The sequence below is a fragment of the Papio anubis genome, chromosome 3 (assembly GCF_008728515.1).
Source record: "Papio anubis isolate 15944 chromosome 3, Panubis1.0, whole genome shotgun sequence".
NCBI classification, from domain to species: Eukaryota; Metazoa; Chordata; class Mammalia; order Primates; family Cercopithecidae; genus Papio; species Papio anubis.
Window position 1 is genome coordinate 130691520 of NC_044978.1, and position 16946 is coordinate 130708465.

General features: G+C 34.5%; 1 protein-coding gene across 1 annotated transcript in view; it reads left to right on the forward strand.

The window, feature by feature from the left end:
• The window catches only part of PTPN13 (protein tyrosine phosphatase non-receptor type 13), a 222809-nt gene that overhangs the window by 88964 nt on the left and 116899 nt on the right, over nucleotides 1-16946 (forward strand). The window contains exons 6-7 of the mRNA XM_031664826.1: nucleotides 2155-2242; nucleotides 10087-10650. Of these exons, the coding sequence (XP_031520686.1) occupies nucleotides 2155-2242; nucleotides 10087-10650 (652 nt within the window). The remainder of the gene's footprint in view (nucleotides 1-2154; nucleotides 2243-10086; nucleotides 10651-16946) is intronic.

Below are 16946 nucleotides of genomic sequence, written 5' to 3' on the forward strand. Positions count from 1 at the left end.
AAATAGAAGGATCAGTTGGAATCAGCATGTAGATAGCCTCTCTTCACAAAGACAAATTTTTACGAAGTATAATCATGCTCCCCTTACCTTTCTGTTGCTCTTCCTCATCTCCTAGACATCACTGGGTAGAAGTAACTCCAACAGCTACAGTTTTTTAAGTGTTTGTTTACTTTGTGCCAGACACTATGCTAAAGGGTTTATGTGCATTATCACATTATTCATCAAAACAACCTCAATTTAATAGAGATACTTTTATCCTCATTTTAGAGGGCATAAAACTAAGGCTGAGAAAGATTAAATAACTTACACATAGCCACAGATATGGTAAATGACGAAGACATCATTGGAACTGGGGTGTTTCTGACCCCAATGTATTCCTTAAAGCTTTTGTTGTCTCCAGTAGCTGATAGAGTGAGTTAGTCTTTCACTGGTATGAAATTCATTGTAAGTGAGCATCATTCTTACTTAAAATTAATTAGCATGGGGTGAAAGTCAGCAAGCCAGCTTACTTGTCTAGGTTTTTCCACTGATTTAATGTTACAATATTTGGGCCACAGTTTTACTTATCTGCAAAATAGGAATAATATGTATCAATCACCCATATTATCGAACTGTTGTAAAAGTAATTATTTCCATATTAATGAGCTGCTTTGTGGTCCTTAGAAGTTTCTTCGCTATTTCTCCTTTTATTTGTAATATGAGGATAATATTGTCTACCATATGAGGTTGTTTGAGGATTAGATAGCACAAAGTATGTGCCTAGCATATATATTCAATAAATAATAGTTATTATTAATAGTAACTAACTTCAATGCAGGAATTTTCAAAGATGTGGGATGTTTACTGTCTTTTCAGTCACTGACAGTACAGTATAATCTGGACTAATATCATTCATGCAACTTAAATGATAACATTATTTCAGCAATACTTCCATTTACAAGTCTTCTTATAGGTAGAAAACATAATGCTTGAGCCTTGAATATACTACCTTAAACAGGTTTTTAATCCATACTCCAGCAAGATTCCCTAATGGAGCAATATTAAAACATTTCTGTAGTATGTGCGAGTGTGTGTGTGTAAACAAATATGTATGCATGCTCTTGGTGCTAGATTTAAGTAATTTCTTTTCACCATTCTCTCTTCTTCCATTTATATTGACATTTCTCTTCTAATTGGCCACCAGAATGAAACAGTGATCTGTTCAATTTTTTATCCCTTATAATATGGAGTTTGGCCTAATTTGACATACTTTATTTCAAGCAAATACCCTTGGCTAAAGCTATTAAACTTTAAGACTACATTTTGTTTTAATGGGAACTTCAAAGAGCATTGATTTAAATGTGTTATCCCTCAGAGGGTCCATTTAAAGACCTAGCATTTCTCGGCCAGGCATAGTGGATCACACCTGTAATCCTAGCACTTAGGGGGGTCAAGGCAGGCAGATCACTTGAGGTCAGGAATTCAAGACCAGCCTGGCCAACATGGTGAAACCCTGTCTCTACTAAAAATACAAAAATTAGCTAGGCATGGTGGTGTGCACCAGTAGTCCTAGCTACTCTGGAGGCTGAGGCATGAGAATCACCTGAACCTGGGAGGCAGAGGTTGCAGTGAACCGAGGTCCTTCAACCTGGGTGACAGAGTGAGACTCCATCTCCAAAAAAAAGACTTAGCATTTCTCAAATGTAATTTCTGAAGGGCAAGATCTATAAAATTATTTCTGAAAGTAATTTAAATTCCTGAATTCATAGTTATAACCAGGAGAAAGCTTTATTATACCCAAATTAATGTGATTTTTAAATTATAATCTAACAAGAGTAGTTATTGGTTGGGGAAAGAAGACGACTTCAAGTTTACTGTTTTCAAATAGAACTCGTTTTAACAAGTTTAATCTGATGGTATTTTCTAGTTAGTAGGTTACTCTTCAGTCACTGCTTCTTCCCTTTTAATTTTCTGTAATGAATTGGCCAGCACTGGGCTACATAAATCTTATCCAATAATACAAATTACCCTACAAATACAATAGGACATAGAGTCTCATTATTTAATATTATATCCTCCAAAAACTGTGTAACTAGTGTCATTCTGTAAACAGTTACTATGAAAACAAAAGGGAGATCCTTTTGTCAAACTTGACTTGTTATTACCTGTGTGCAGACAGACCAGCTTTCCTGTAACAGTGAACAAAAACCTGATCGAAGCCAGGCTATTCGAGATCGATTGCGAGGAAAAGGATTACCAACAGGTAAGGGTATATTAATAGGAAATTTCTAGGCTTTAACCTTATCCCATTGTTTTCTTTACAAAAATTATACTTACCTGGCTTTGAAATCTGGTAATTGAGACGATGATTAGAACATAAACGTACAAAGTGGAGTTAGGGAATGGACAAGAATACTAGCTACATTAAAAAATAGCTTCATTAAACTTATACAGAAAATATTATTAATATAGTTAGAATTCCCAGAGTAAATTATTTCCCTTTCCCGTATTGGTATATCAATAATAATATTATTTATTTACTTTATCATGGTATTTCATATTAAAAATATTTTATAAAGCATGACTAAATAAACACATGCATATGTTTATGAACATAAACACTAAAACAAGTTTCAGAAAGTTTTTCTTACTGCACTGTGATATTTTGTATCATATTTCTTTTTTTTTTTTTTTTTTGAGACGGAGTCTGGCTCTGTTGCCCAGGCTGGAGTGCAGTGGCCGGATCTCAGCTCACTGCAAGCCCCGCCTCCCGGGTTCACGCCATTCTCCTGCCTCAGCCTCCCGAGTAGCTGGGAGTACAGGCACCCGCCACCTCGCCCGGCTAATTTTTTTTGTATTTTAGTAGAGACGGGGTTTCACCGTGTTAGCCAGGATGGTCTCGATCTCCTGACCTCGTGATCCGCCCGTCTCGGCCTCCCAAAGTGCTGGGATTACAGGCTTGAGCCACCGCGCCCGGCCTCATATTTCTTTTTTTTTTAATGCTAGTAATAACCCACTAAATAGATATTACCATGGAGTTATCAAATACTACCTTACGTCATGTGTGATACTTAGTAAATACAAACTAATGATGAATAGTGGTTTTCCTATTTGTCAGTAACATTATATAATTATGTATCCTATGATAATTAAATTTAATTTTTAAAAAGAAATGAATGGAAATTTCAGGCCAAGCGAGGTGGCTCATGCCTGTAATCCCAGCACTTTGGGAGGCTGAGACGGGTGGATCACCTTAGATCAGGAGTTCGAGACCAGCCTGGCCAACATGGTGAAACCCCATCTCTACTAAAAATACAAAAATTAGCTGGGCATGGTGGCAGGTGCCTGTGATCCCAGCTACTCGGGAGGCTGAGGGAGGAGAATCGCTTGAACCCTGGAGGCAGAGATTGCAGTAAGCTGAGATTGCACCACTGCGCTCCAGCCTGGGCAACAAAGAGTGAAACTCTGTCTCAGAAAAAAAAAAAGAAAGAAAGAAAAGAAAAGAGGTGAATAGAAATTTCAAACACTTGAAATAAAAGTAAATATAATTTTATGTGACAATTTATTTTTCACTGTTAAGTTTCAGGCATGGCTTATTTATAAAATAAACTTTTGATTTTGCTGATTATCTTTGTTCTCTTCTTATCAAGCAATATTGAGAATCACGATAATCTAAACATTAACAAAAATACTTTTTAGATCTTGTCTTAGATCTTGGGGCTAGGTAGAAGTAAATGTACAGGTTACTTAAATATATTCTAATTTATATACTTTAATAAAATAGATGAAAAAGTTAAGAGTTTAATTTAATCAGAACATCAGAGAAAGCTGTCTTATTTAAAACCTATGAGCAACTCTGGTTGTGAAAACTAAACGTAGACCTTAACTATCTGGACCAAATGTTTTGCAGAGTCAGAACTCTCATATCTGAGAGGAAGGAGTGTGTAAGTCAAAGAAAAGCAGTAAAATTGTTTCTAAGGGAGTGATTTTGTAATGGTACAGTTAGTTAAGTATCTGTTTTGGTGCTTCCATTGTAATTATTGTGAATAAAGATTATCTTTCTGAAAAGATATTTTAGCTTTCCTTTCATTGGTATAGTAATTTATTTCTGGTTAGATCAGGGTTTTTTTTCTAATACATACGTGGTTAGTTTATATGTGGGCCAAAAAAAATACAGTGTGGTGACAACTTTGAAAGTATTTTTAATCCTTTCTTGCAAATATTTCCTTCCTATACTTGTATGCCCATACTGTACTTTTGTCACTTTGTTTCTGTAGGTAAAAATCTGTTTATTTTTATAGTATTCTAGGATTTGAGATAGTATATAGTGTAAACTTTGGCACTAACAGTAGCAGCAATTTGTTAATTGATCAAATTTTCGGTCAGTCTCCTATTTTAGAATCAAATAATAACAGAAACTTATAAATGAATGTCAATAGCAAGCTGAAAGAATCTTTTGGGAGATATAATGAACATTTTAATAAGTGGAACGTTAGATTTAAAAGACATTGTTGTTTTTCTTATTTATCTTTTTCTATTTTCTCCCTCTCTTTCCTCTCTCCACTTCCCTCTTTTCTTTCCTCTCTCCCTCCCTCCTTTTTATTTGTCTTTCTTGTTATTTCTCTGACCTCTTTCAGCAGTTCCCTACTATCATTTCCTACTACCATTAAGTGGCCATGTTATGTAATTGAAATTTATTTGTTTATTTGTTACTTCTTGATTTAATAACTGTAATGTTGTATTATTAATTTTTGCAGACAGTGTATTTTTTCTAAGAATAAAAAATATTCATATATATTTATTTATGTATATATGACTCCCATTCTATCTCCCTTTCCATTGTGGGTCTGTAGAAAGAAAAAGGGGAGCCTTGTAATATTTATCAAATTAAGGATTATCAAATGCTAACATAGTTTAGATTTTATTAGTTTCAATGATTCAGAGGCTTAATGTTTCAGAAATTAATTGTTACAGAGTATTTTAAAGATAGCAATTAAGAGATTTTACTGAGTCTATACCGACTTGGTAACATATTTTAAATAGCAGGTTATTTGTCATTTACATATATACATATATTTGTTTCATAAAGGACATTCATAAAAGTTAAGCTTTCTGGACATGTAGATGCTGGGGATAGGGAAAACCTACTATCTTAAGTACATTAGTTTTTATAGGTGTTCAGTGTCTATTTGTTAATTAAACAAGAAAAGGTTTTATGGGAATACTAGATTTTGAAGTGTAATATATTTGTACTATAATTATTTAATAGTTCCATAAAGAAATATGTGAAACTATGGTTTATTTATTTAGCCTATTTTAAACATTAAGTTGTATGTAAAAGAAAAAGAAAACATCTTGGCTCATATTATTAGACCATTTTCTTATTATAACAATAAAAACATCAGAAGTTTTCATTCAGATTTTAATACCTTTTATTTGTAATTTTGTTTTTATAATACTAAGAAAGATTTAGTATTACTGTCTAATAGTTCCTTAGAATTCTTATTATTAATATACTGTTCTAATACAGATAAGGAAGCATTGACTGTCAGGACTTTACAAAATTAACAGAGAAATCAAATCCTTAAGTAGATTGTTTGTTGATTTTATCCTCTAATAGTCATATTGGAGAATAAAATCTCCCTTATATCTAAACTCAAGAGAATTTGTGAGTGATTACAATTAGTCACTCAGGATAAACCAAATTTTGTTTAATGTTTCTATTTTTTAGTAGAGTTAAAAGTCCTAATACTGAAATAATAGTCTTATTTGGATAAAATATAAGGGAAGAGTATTCCTCAGACCTTCTTAGCCATCATTGCTTTGCACAGTAGTATTGCACAAGTGTTCTTTTCATTTACCTTTTACAAATTTGTAAAACCTTATTTTAAGGACAAAATCAATATAAATATATTAATTATAGCCATTACCAGGCAGAAGTATTCAGCAGCTAATAGTCAACTGCATACACTAATTTTAAAAGTTTAAGATTGAAAAAAAATTATCTCTTGAAGAAGTAATTCTTCTAAGACACCTAGGACACTTGGCAGTGCCAGTTCTTAACTGTCAATGGTCAAATGCAGCAAAGCAACCTTATGATACATTATTAGTAAAACATTTTCTTCAACGTGCACCAACCCAAAATCTATATGTGGTGATAGCATTAGTTTATTAGGCTCTTGACTACAGTCTTTAATAAAGAAAATGTTAAGATGGACAGTGAGATACAGAATTAGATGGAAAGAAGTATGCAAATTTGGGGATAATGCCTTATACCTAGTGATTTAATTGTTCAGCTCAAATACAATAAAATTTTTTATCTATAAGTAAATGACCTTAAAAGGTCTCTTCTTATATCTTACCTCCGAGATCTGTCACAGAAGCTAAGGCCTAAACTAGTGGGCTGTCTGCCTCTGCTTTGTTACCTAATACTGCCAATGCTGATAAAATAGCTTCACTGAGCAGAAAGAAATCAAACATTTCCTGCCAAGCTTAAGGTGGAAACTTAAACTATTATTCAGATCAACATGGTGGTGCTTCAGAACTTAGGCATATTAATAATATCATGTTTTTTTCTTTTAAAATGCACTTGTACACATTTGTGAGGACACATGGGGACTTGGGGAGCCTCTTTCAATATTGAAATGTCATTTCGAACTTTACTTCTAAGAGATGTGAATGTTTGAGTCTGGGTGAAGTGAAAGGTGAATGATGGTATCCAGTGTGGGATAATGTTAATCACATATAACAAAAATAGTTAAAACACAGTGTAATTTACAAGGAAGTTTTTTTCAACTTAAATAAATGGGATATGTTCTATTACAAAGACTTTTTATACTCTTGAAATCTTACCCAAGGAATACAAGTATGAAATCTTTTATTTGTAAATAAAGTCTATTTATTGTTTCCCATTTAGCTTTTAGCAAGCTATGCATTCTCCAGAAGGAAAATGCTTAGGGCCACTGCAGCGTTATAGTCAAGCAATAATGTTAATTGAAAATAGGGTGATAGCAGCAGAATTAGAATACATGAAATAATAAGATATCTTTGAGAATTTAAATAGCCATCATTTACTGATGGATTTGATATGGGGATTAAATAAGGTAAAAGATTTAAGGATGGTGCCCATATTTCTGTTTTGAACAATCAGTTGAGTAATTGGGCCATTTATTGTAATAGGAAAGACTGGGGGAGAATGGACAGTTCTGGATGTGGGAAGCAAAAGATCAGTTTTGAGCATGTTGCATTTGAGGGTCTTCTGAAATGTAAGTAGAAGTTTCATTACATGTGATTGGAACTCCCAGAGGAGGTCAGTGCTAAGCGTATCAATTGGGAGTTGTCAAGGTATAGATGATATTACTGCCTTGTTAATGGAAGAAATTACATAAAGACAAAGTGAGTAGATGGAATTCTAAAACTGACACCTGAGGAAATCCAACATTTGGATATCTAATAAGGGAAGAAAAACCAAAGACTAAGAATGAGCAGTCTGACAGGTAGGATATATAGGTATATAAAGAGGAAAAGATTGAGTAAAGAATGGTCATCATAACCAGTTGTTACTGAGAAGTACAATATGTATACCAAAATGTCCATCTGATTTGGCAAGCAGAGATCATTGGTCATAACTAATGAGAGTTGCTAATGTATGGAGTAGTTGGAAGCTGATTAAAATGGGTAGAATAATGAATGGGAAGTAAGAAATGGGAGACAGCAGTAGCTAGGGGGAAATGTGGTTAACAGAGGAAGAGTTTTGTTTGGTTTGGTTTGACTATGGGAGATACTAGATTATGTTCACATACTAATGGGAATATTCAATAGAGAGGAAGAATAATGAAAATATGAGGAGATAGCAACAGAGAATTAACCATAGAAGTAAAGTCTTTGATAAAGCAAAATTGTGAGGGGAGAATCCAGGATACATATTGGGGATTGGCTTTCAACTGGTAGGAAATTTCATCTTTTAAGATGGCAAAGAGAAGAGTAGACATAGGTAGCTCACGCCTGAGATCTCAGCACTTTGGGAGGCTGAGGCGGGCGGATCACGAGGTCAGGAGATGGAGACCATCCTGGCTAACACAGTGAAATGCTGTCTCTACTCAAAATACAAAAGCAAAATTAACATGGCGGCGGGTGCCTGTAGTCCCAGCTACTCGGGAGACTGAGGGAGAATGGCGTGAACCTGGGAGGTGGAGCTTGCAGTGAGCCGAGATCGCGCCACTGTACTCGAGCCTGGGTGACAGAGCAAGACTCAAAAAAAAAAAAAAGAGTAGACATAGGTAGTATAGAATTACTCATGGAAAGATGAGAAAGCCCTCCTCCAACAGCTCTGGTTTTCTTGGAGTTATGACAACAGCATCAGCTAAAAGAGTAGGGAGTTAAGGAAGAAAATGTGAAGAATGAGGAAAAGTGAAACAGTCATTGTGGAAAGTAAACAGACTTACTATTAACACGTGGTGTTGCGTGTACTAAGTGATTGAGTATGAATTTATGGTGTTGCCACATACCCACTTGTTTGATGTTTTTCCAAGTTTTAACTACTTTTTGGTAGTCAAGGTAGCAGAATAAGGCAGATGGTTGAGTTCATCTATCTGGTTTATGATCCTTGAATCCTTTCCTTTTTTTTTTTTTTTTAATATAATGTGTTCTATCAATTTTCAAGAATATGTCTGTTCTCTATTCAATAAAATTTTAAATTAATGAGTTCCGAATGTGGTTTAAGAATATAACTTACCGCTAAAATAATGTAACACAGACATATGTTTATCAGTTTTCAAATTATCTTAAGTTAGAAGCTGGAGTCTGTGACAATATGTATTTGGATGTGGTATGGTATATTTCTTGGTGTTCTTTATTTGATGTGCCCAAAATATAGATGTTATCCTTATTTACACTTCAGTAGATTCATGGGAAGATGAGGTACAATAAAAGCACGATGTTTTAATCTTATGCTTAAGCAATTATTTGCTGCCATTCTGAAATGAATTCACTTTTTAAAGATTTTTTAAGGTAAAATTTGTGTTCAGAGAATTAAAGCTTATAGTTGTTACACTACAGAGGCAATTGATGTCTTTAAATAAATTAAGCAATTTATTATTACTAAGAAGGTTTTAGTCGTTATTTTATATTGTATAGCAGATAGATTATCAAAAAGATCACAGAAGGTAGCACAGGAAATCTTCAGTGTTTATGGGCTATTGAGTTAGTAACTATAAAGTATTTACCCACATTTCTTTTTTCAGTAGTGGACATATATATGATTTTTTGTTGAATCTATGGATTCACAAAATTACTGGATGGACATTTTTGATATGTGTCACATTTATAGACCACTGCCTTTAAAAAAAAGTAAAATGACTACTGATTTTAACTACCTCAGGAACTAAAGAATAAGAGTTGGTACTTTATTACAAATGGCAAATAATGGTAAATTATGTTCTAGAGGAAAAAACTTTTTTAGTGCCTGAAGGTCTGCCATGGAAACATTAAGTTTCTTTCATAACTTAAACACAATCAAATTATTTGGATTTCAAACACAATAAAGTTTTCTGAAAACGTATCTAATTATAGTAAAATTGTGATACTTAAGAATTCCAAATGCTACAATCCTGTTTCCATCCAGAATATAGCAAGTATTCTTTGTTTCTTCCTTAAATGTATTTATTTAAAAGATTGGAATATACCTGGGCTTTATAGTGATATGACATAATGTTTGAGTTATACCTGTAGAAGTTCAAGTAGTTCACTATACATTCCATTATTGCCTCAAATCATTTCTTGGATAGTGAACATTCTTCCAAACTGGATAGTTGTCTGCTTTTTAAAACCAAATAATTCACATTTGATGAATAGAAAATAATACCACTCAAAAATGTCAGTTCAGTATATTGATTTTATTAGATAAGAGACGATGAACTATGAAAAGTTATGCAAACATAGCATCTCTTTCCTCTTCCATTATCACCATCACCACCATACCATTTCATCTCTGGTCTTCCATTTGGAACATTTAGGAAATTGCCACCACTTTCATTGTCAATAGTGGATTACATTTCCATTTATTTTCTAAAAATTCTGTGCATACATGATAGATTCTTATCATTCCAGGGAGAAGCTCTACTTCTGATGTACTAGACATACAAAAGGCTCCACTCTCTCATCAGACCTTTCTTAACAAAGGGCTTAGTAAATCTATGGGATTTCTGTCCATCAGAGATACACAAGATGAGGAGGATTATTTCAAGGACATTTTATCAGATAATTCTGGACATGAAGATTCTGAAAATACATGCTCCCCTTACCAGTTCAAAACTAGTGGCCCAGAAAAAAAACCCATCCCTGGCATTGATGTGCTTCCTAAGAAGAAGATCTGGGCTTCATCCATGGACTTGCTTTGTACAGCTGACAGAGACTTCTCTTCAGGAGAGACTGCCACATATCGTCGTTGTCACCCTGAGGCAGTAACAGTGCGGACTTCAACCACTCCTAGAAAAAAGGAGGCAAGATACTCAGATGGAAGTATAGCCTTGGATATCTTTGGCCCTCAGAAAATGGATCCAATATATCACACTCGAGAATTGCCCACCTCCTCAGCAATATCAAGTGCTTTGGACCGAATCCGAGAGCGACAAAAGAAACTTCAGGTTCTGAGAGAAGCCATGAATGCAGAAGGTTAGTAATTTTGTGCATGTTTGAGAGAGAATTGAAGTATTTTAAATGTTTTTTCAAAATAAAGAAGGGTTATTAAATTATTCCACAAGTCTTATTTTCACTGCCAAACATTTGTACCCTGGTTAATCTCGTACTTCTCTGTCAATTTCTGTTCTCCCTTCCATCAAAACCCTAACTGAAGTACTCTGCTTCCACAAAGTCATCCCTAATAAACATGCCCAGTCATGTTATAGTCTCTCAATATTTGGGGTACCATATTTTTAGATTGTAAGCTTCTCAAAGGCAGGGGGCATATTTTCTACTTCTTTTTGCTTAAGTTCTCCACCGTACCATCTACCATGCACTATCTCATGGGAAGCTTCAGTAAATAACTGGTTTGTGGAAATAGAAAGCAGTTCATCAAAGTCAGCAGTGCTAGAGAACCTGAATAGCATGGTTATGGTGCATTGCTTCTCAAACCACCAGCTTCAAATTGCAAATTTTGGGGTGCAACTGTAGAAGATTATAGTTTACTTTGTCTGGAATAAAGTTTTGAATCTATATGTTTTGAATCATAGTACATTTTAGGTTTACAGAGTCAGCCTAGGTTTGAATTAGTTCCTCCATTGGTAACTATGTGGTGTTTACTTGGGCTTCATCTCTCCAAGTCTAAATTACCCTATCTACAAAATGGGCTTCTCAAAGTAGGTTAATTAGGTAATGAATGTAAAGTGATTAATATTACATTATTAGTGTGAGTAATATAAAAATAACTTTATAAATGGTAAATTCTTATTCTAGGGGAAAACTCTGTTTCAAAAATACTTGATTTCACACACAAAACTCAATATGTTGATTGGAGTAAAGTTATGTCCAAGACACATGGATAGAGGCTATTTTCAGTATAAATAGTTGTGACATATAGATAGAGGCTATTTTTAGTATGACTATAAGCAAGAGAAAAGAAGAGAGAATTTTTAATCTAATTCTGTACATTTTTTAAGATTTGAGTTTTATAACTGCCCTTGCTTCCTAGACAAATCCTAGGACATAGCTGATTAAAGACAACTTTAAGATGCTTTCTAGTTCAAAGAAAAGAATGACATAATTAAGGGTCATATTTATTTTTAAGGTCATTGTTCTAGTGTAATTTTTTTATTCATACATTTCCTTTAAAGTACTCTAAAGGTCTGTTGCCCTGTTACTTAAGTTTTAAGCATAGCTCTGGAGCTGAACATACTTTCTGAGTTTTGCTTTACTTCGAGTAAAAGAAGCTGAACATACTTTCTGAGTTTTGCTTTACTTCGAGTAAAAGAAGCTTTGCATTTTTTTTTCAATTTCAGGAATTGAAAATTAGTAAAGAGTTTGAAATTATGGAGGAAATTATTGAATACTTAATTTATATGGGTTCCTATATAACATGAATTTTTTAAAAACATTAGCCAACTTTATGAGATGGTTACATATAATCTTGATCAAAAACTTTCAAGGATAGAAAGTAAAATTTTAGAAATGTGTATTATACACCACTTCACAACTTTTGGAATTGTGATAGCAAAGAGATTAGGCACTTTCTATGGTTTAAAAGAAAAATCTCCTTTTTTATGTTGTACAACAGCTAGTATATGAACATTAATTTAGTCTGACCTTCTGTCGAACATGTCATCATGGAAACAATTATATGAAGAAATCTTGTCCATTGTGGGGAAAAAAAACCCTTCAATGATTCAATTAAATAAAACCATTATAGTTTTGAAATAGAAATAATGAAGATATGTACCAATCTAGATGAATATTTCTAACATTTGAAAGGCTGAGTAGTATCTTTTTTTTATTGTGAATATTAAAAATGAAATTATAGGCCAGGCGTGGTGAGTCACACCTGTAATCCTAGCACTTTTGGAGGTCAAGGTTGGAGAACTGCTTGAAGTCAGAAGTTTAAGACCAGCCTGGGCAACATAGCAAGACCTCATATCTACAAAAAAATTTTTAAATTATCCAGGTGTGGTGGTGCACACCTGTAGTTCCAGCTACTCGGGAGGCTGAGGTGGGAGGATCACTTGAGCCGAGAAGTTCAAAGCTGCAGTGTTGTGTCCTCATGCCACTGCACTCCAGACAGGTCAACAAAATGAGACCCTGTCTCTAATGATAGTAATAATGAAATTGGCCAGGCACGGTGGCTCATGCCTGTAATCCCAGCACTTTGGCAGGCTGAGGCGAGCGGATCACCTGAGGTCAGGAGTTCGAAACCAGCCTCAAAACATGGAGAAACCCCGTCGCTACAAAAAAAAAAAATACAAAAATTAGCCAGGCATGGTGGCACATGCCTGTAATCCCAGCTACTTGGGAGGCTGAGACAGGAGAATCATTTGCACCCAGGAGGCAGAGGTTGCGGTGAGCCAAGATCACACCATTGCACTCCAGCCTGGGCAACAAGAGTGAAACTCTGTCTCAAATAAAAATAATTATTGTAATTTCTAATTTTTTTCTGTGTGATCTAAGTTTCAGAATATTCCTTGTCTTAATATTTGGTAAATTAGTAGTAATGTGAATTAGCAAAGCTTGAGATTTTTTTTTTTTTACACTTGAACCTTGCTTTGAGAGTTAAACAAGAAAAACATCAAACATTAATGGAAACATATTTAATCTGTTAAATTATACCATAATAGTCTATTTAATATATTTCATTTATTTTTCATTACCAATAACAAAATGTATTAGACTATTGTACCATATGATTCTATTATCTTCTCAGATCATGTGTATGCACATGTGTGTAAGTGTTAAGGAAACTCAGACCATCTTATTTCTACATATACTTTTATATCTGCAAAGATGATACATAATTCTTGTAGAGCCTTATTTGTTCAAAAGGTAATTACGTATTTGATACATCATTTTCAGATTTAGAAATTTTGTATTTGTTATAGGATGCACAAACAAAAGAAAAGCTTTTTTTTTTTTTTTTTTTTTTTTTTTTGAGACGGAGTCTTGCTCTGTCGCCCAGGCTGGAGTGCAGTAGCCAGATCTCAGCTCACTGCAAGCTCCGCCTCCCGGGTTCACGCCATTCTCCTGACTCAGCCTCCTGAGTAGCTGGGACTACAGGCGCCCGCCACCTCGCCCGGCTAGTTTTTTGTATTTTTAGTAGAGACAGGGTTTCACCGTGTTAGCCAGGATGGTCTCGGTCTCCTGACCTCGTGATCCGCCCGTCTCGGCCTCCCAAAGTGCTGGGATTACAGGCTTGAGCCATCGCGCCCGGCAAGAACAGCTTTTTAAAAAAAAAATGTGCTTTGAATTGTTTGATATACGACAATCCTGAAATCTTTTTAACCAGGGTTTTCAAAAGCATTTGCTCTCATGAAGAACCTACCCATTATTCCCCCAGAGGTTATTTTACAACCCAGTTAAACAAACACCTAAAAATGTTGGATTATTATGGAAATACACTACCTTAAATCTCCACTATTATATAGTAACTTGAAAGCAGCAATAAATTATGTTTGCTTTAGACTACAAGCATTAATCAAAAGGAATGTTAGAGGTTTAGAATTCAAAAGCACTAATTCTTACTAGTTATTTAGTTGAGTAACCTGCTGGTCTTATGCTTTCATTTTTCTAAAGGTGAGGTAATTTATGTTGCAAACAAGGCCAGGCGCGGTGGCTCACGCCTGTAATCCCAACACTTTGGGAGGCCAAGGCGGGCGGATCACAGGTCAGGAGATCAAGACCATCCTGGCTAACACGGTGAAACCCCGTCTCTACTAAAAATACAAAAATTAGCCGGGTGTGGTGGTAAATGCCTGTAGTCCCAGCTACTCAGGAGGCTGAGGCAGGAGAATCACTTGAACCCAGGAGGTGGAGGTTTCAGTGAGCCGAGGTTGTGCCATTGCACTGCAGCCCGGGTGACAGAGCAAGACTCCATCTCAGAAAAAGCAAAAAAAAAAAACAAAGATATGCAAGCAAACGTGCAGATTGGTAATAGGAAGATTTTAGCTACTATACAAAAAAAAAATAGAAAATCATATAAATCCCATTTTTCTCATTTAATTCTCATGAGAGACAGGCTTCACAGATCCCTTTTATATGTGATAAATCAAGCAGAAATGTAAATATTAATGTACACATTTTATTGTACACATTTCTTTCTTAAAATATTTGTGTTTTAAAAGTTAAATGTTTTCTACAATTTTTGTGATCTTTAAATTTGGCAGCTGCTAATGGGTTTCAGTAATTATAGAATTAGAAGAAGTCTTAGAGCACATGTTATCCAAACATATTCTTGGGCTTGTGGAGATTTAATAACATACCCAAGATCACATAATGAGTTAATGATAGAGTTTTATTATTTCAGAGATTGTAGATTTTCATCATGGATTTTCAGAATATCAGTCTTAAGGATTTCCCACTACATGTGACTTAAAAAAAAAAAAAAAAAAAAAAAAAAAAAAAAAGATGTATTCCCACATTCCTTGAGCTGATACAATAATTGGAAGAAACAAATTGCTAAATTTTAGTTTTTTTCTTTGGGTGTACAAGGAGGGTTATTGAGTTAATAAGAAAGTTTTGTCCTCCAACCTCTGATACATAGCTTTTTCCTTAACCTATGCCCCATTCTCTTCAAAGGATCCTTTACCCAAATAATCTCCTCAGCATTTCCTCAGCTAACAACATCAACCAGCTAACTAGCACAGGAGACACCAGACCTTCAAATCATGAGATTTCGAAGTGGAAGGAATCTGGATACCATTTAAACCAAACATCTCATTTTCAGAGGTCCAGAGAAGTAGACTAGTTTGCCAAAGGAGATACATAATTCATAATTCATAACAGAGCTGTATTTTGAATCCAAGTCTCTAGAGCCCAATTATAGGATTCTTCCACTCTGCTGTCCTGATTTAGAGAAGAGACCAGATACATGTCAGATACATGATTAAAAAGATGTTGTTACTGCCTGGGACATTGGACATTCAACTAACTGCCTACCAAGTACCTTAAGTCTCTCCTTAACAAAATTATATACTTTTTAATACAGCAAAACAAGATAGTGTTATGAAAGAAAGGCTAAAAATGAGGCATTTTTGGTTCTTCATTAAACCATACAGTGCAGGAGTTAAGCTGGAACTCCATTATGTCATCTATTGTAGTAGATAGTATTTTGGTGGGATTCTACTATTGTCGGATCTTTAAGGCAGCTAATCCTATGACTGACCAGATAGACTATAAATTATCAAAAAGCAGTAATTGACATTAAGTGGTCTGATTTCTTTGGGAACAAAATGAGATAGGAACAAAGAAGATCTCAAGAAAGAAATTGTAGTTGAAATTGAAAACATATAAGTAGAAGATTATTACTGTGATTATTAAGTTAACAACTTTTCAGATAGTTCTCCACATATGTAAAGCAGTACGAAAGGGGCAGGAAGAAACATAACTTAGTTTTCTCTTGTGAAAACTAGTTTTAAAATTTGATGTTGTTCTTTTTTACTTCATTCTTTTAATTCTACTTTTTTTCACCTCAGCACAGGACTATCTAATTCTCTTCTTTTTTCTCAGTATTTTATTTTCTACCTCTTCAACTCCATCCCAAGATCTGAGTAGTTGTTTGTTTTCTAATAAGAGTATCTGACAAATGTCTCTTTCTCTCTTTCTTGTAATGTGATTACCATACACGCCCTATCCATTGCTCTGTGGGTTGGCAGTAGATTTCTGATTATGAGAGATTGACTTGGAACCAGTACTGTGAGTATAGTATGAGCAGTACTCCCACACCCTGGGTGGGGATCATGAATAGCATTTGGCTTCCAACAGTTGCAACTCCTCTGCATTCTGCACAATACTAGAAAGGAAAGTATGAAGAACAGATACAACTAATTTCTACAAAAGTGGTTATGGTTAAGTGTTATTTGTTTAATGGGTTGTTAATCAACTTAGTTCACATCAAAATGAAATATTGTTTTCTTCCTTCTAGTAGTGTGATCTCTGGTCCTAGTCTAGTTTTGCTATCCTGTGACTGCCCTGTGAACACAGCTTGGACTCTGTGTTGTGCAACTAGAATATGTAAACACTCAAGTATGGGAACCCATTCTCATTTGAGGAACCTTAATGTTTCATTTGAGAAGACTGAATTTAAAAGTTTACATTCTTATAGTTACACTTAACAAAAGCAAAGGGATGAATTTATAAGTGTGTGAGTTCAAGTATTATATGTGGTACTTTTAGTATTTATAATTTCATGGAGAGTTATGTATTTTTCCAAAACTTATTTTTCTTTTTTAAATTCCAAAACTAGTAAGGATGAACTATTTTAATTTTTACTA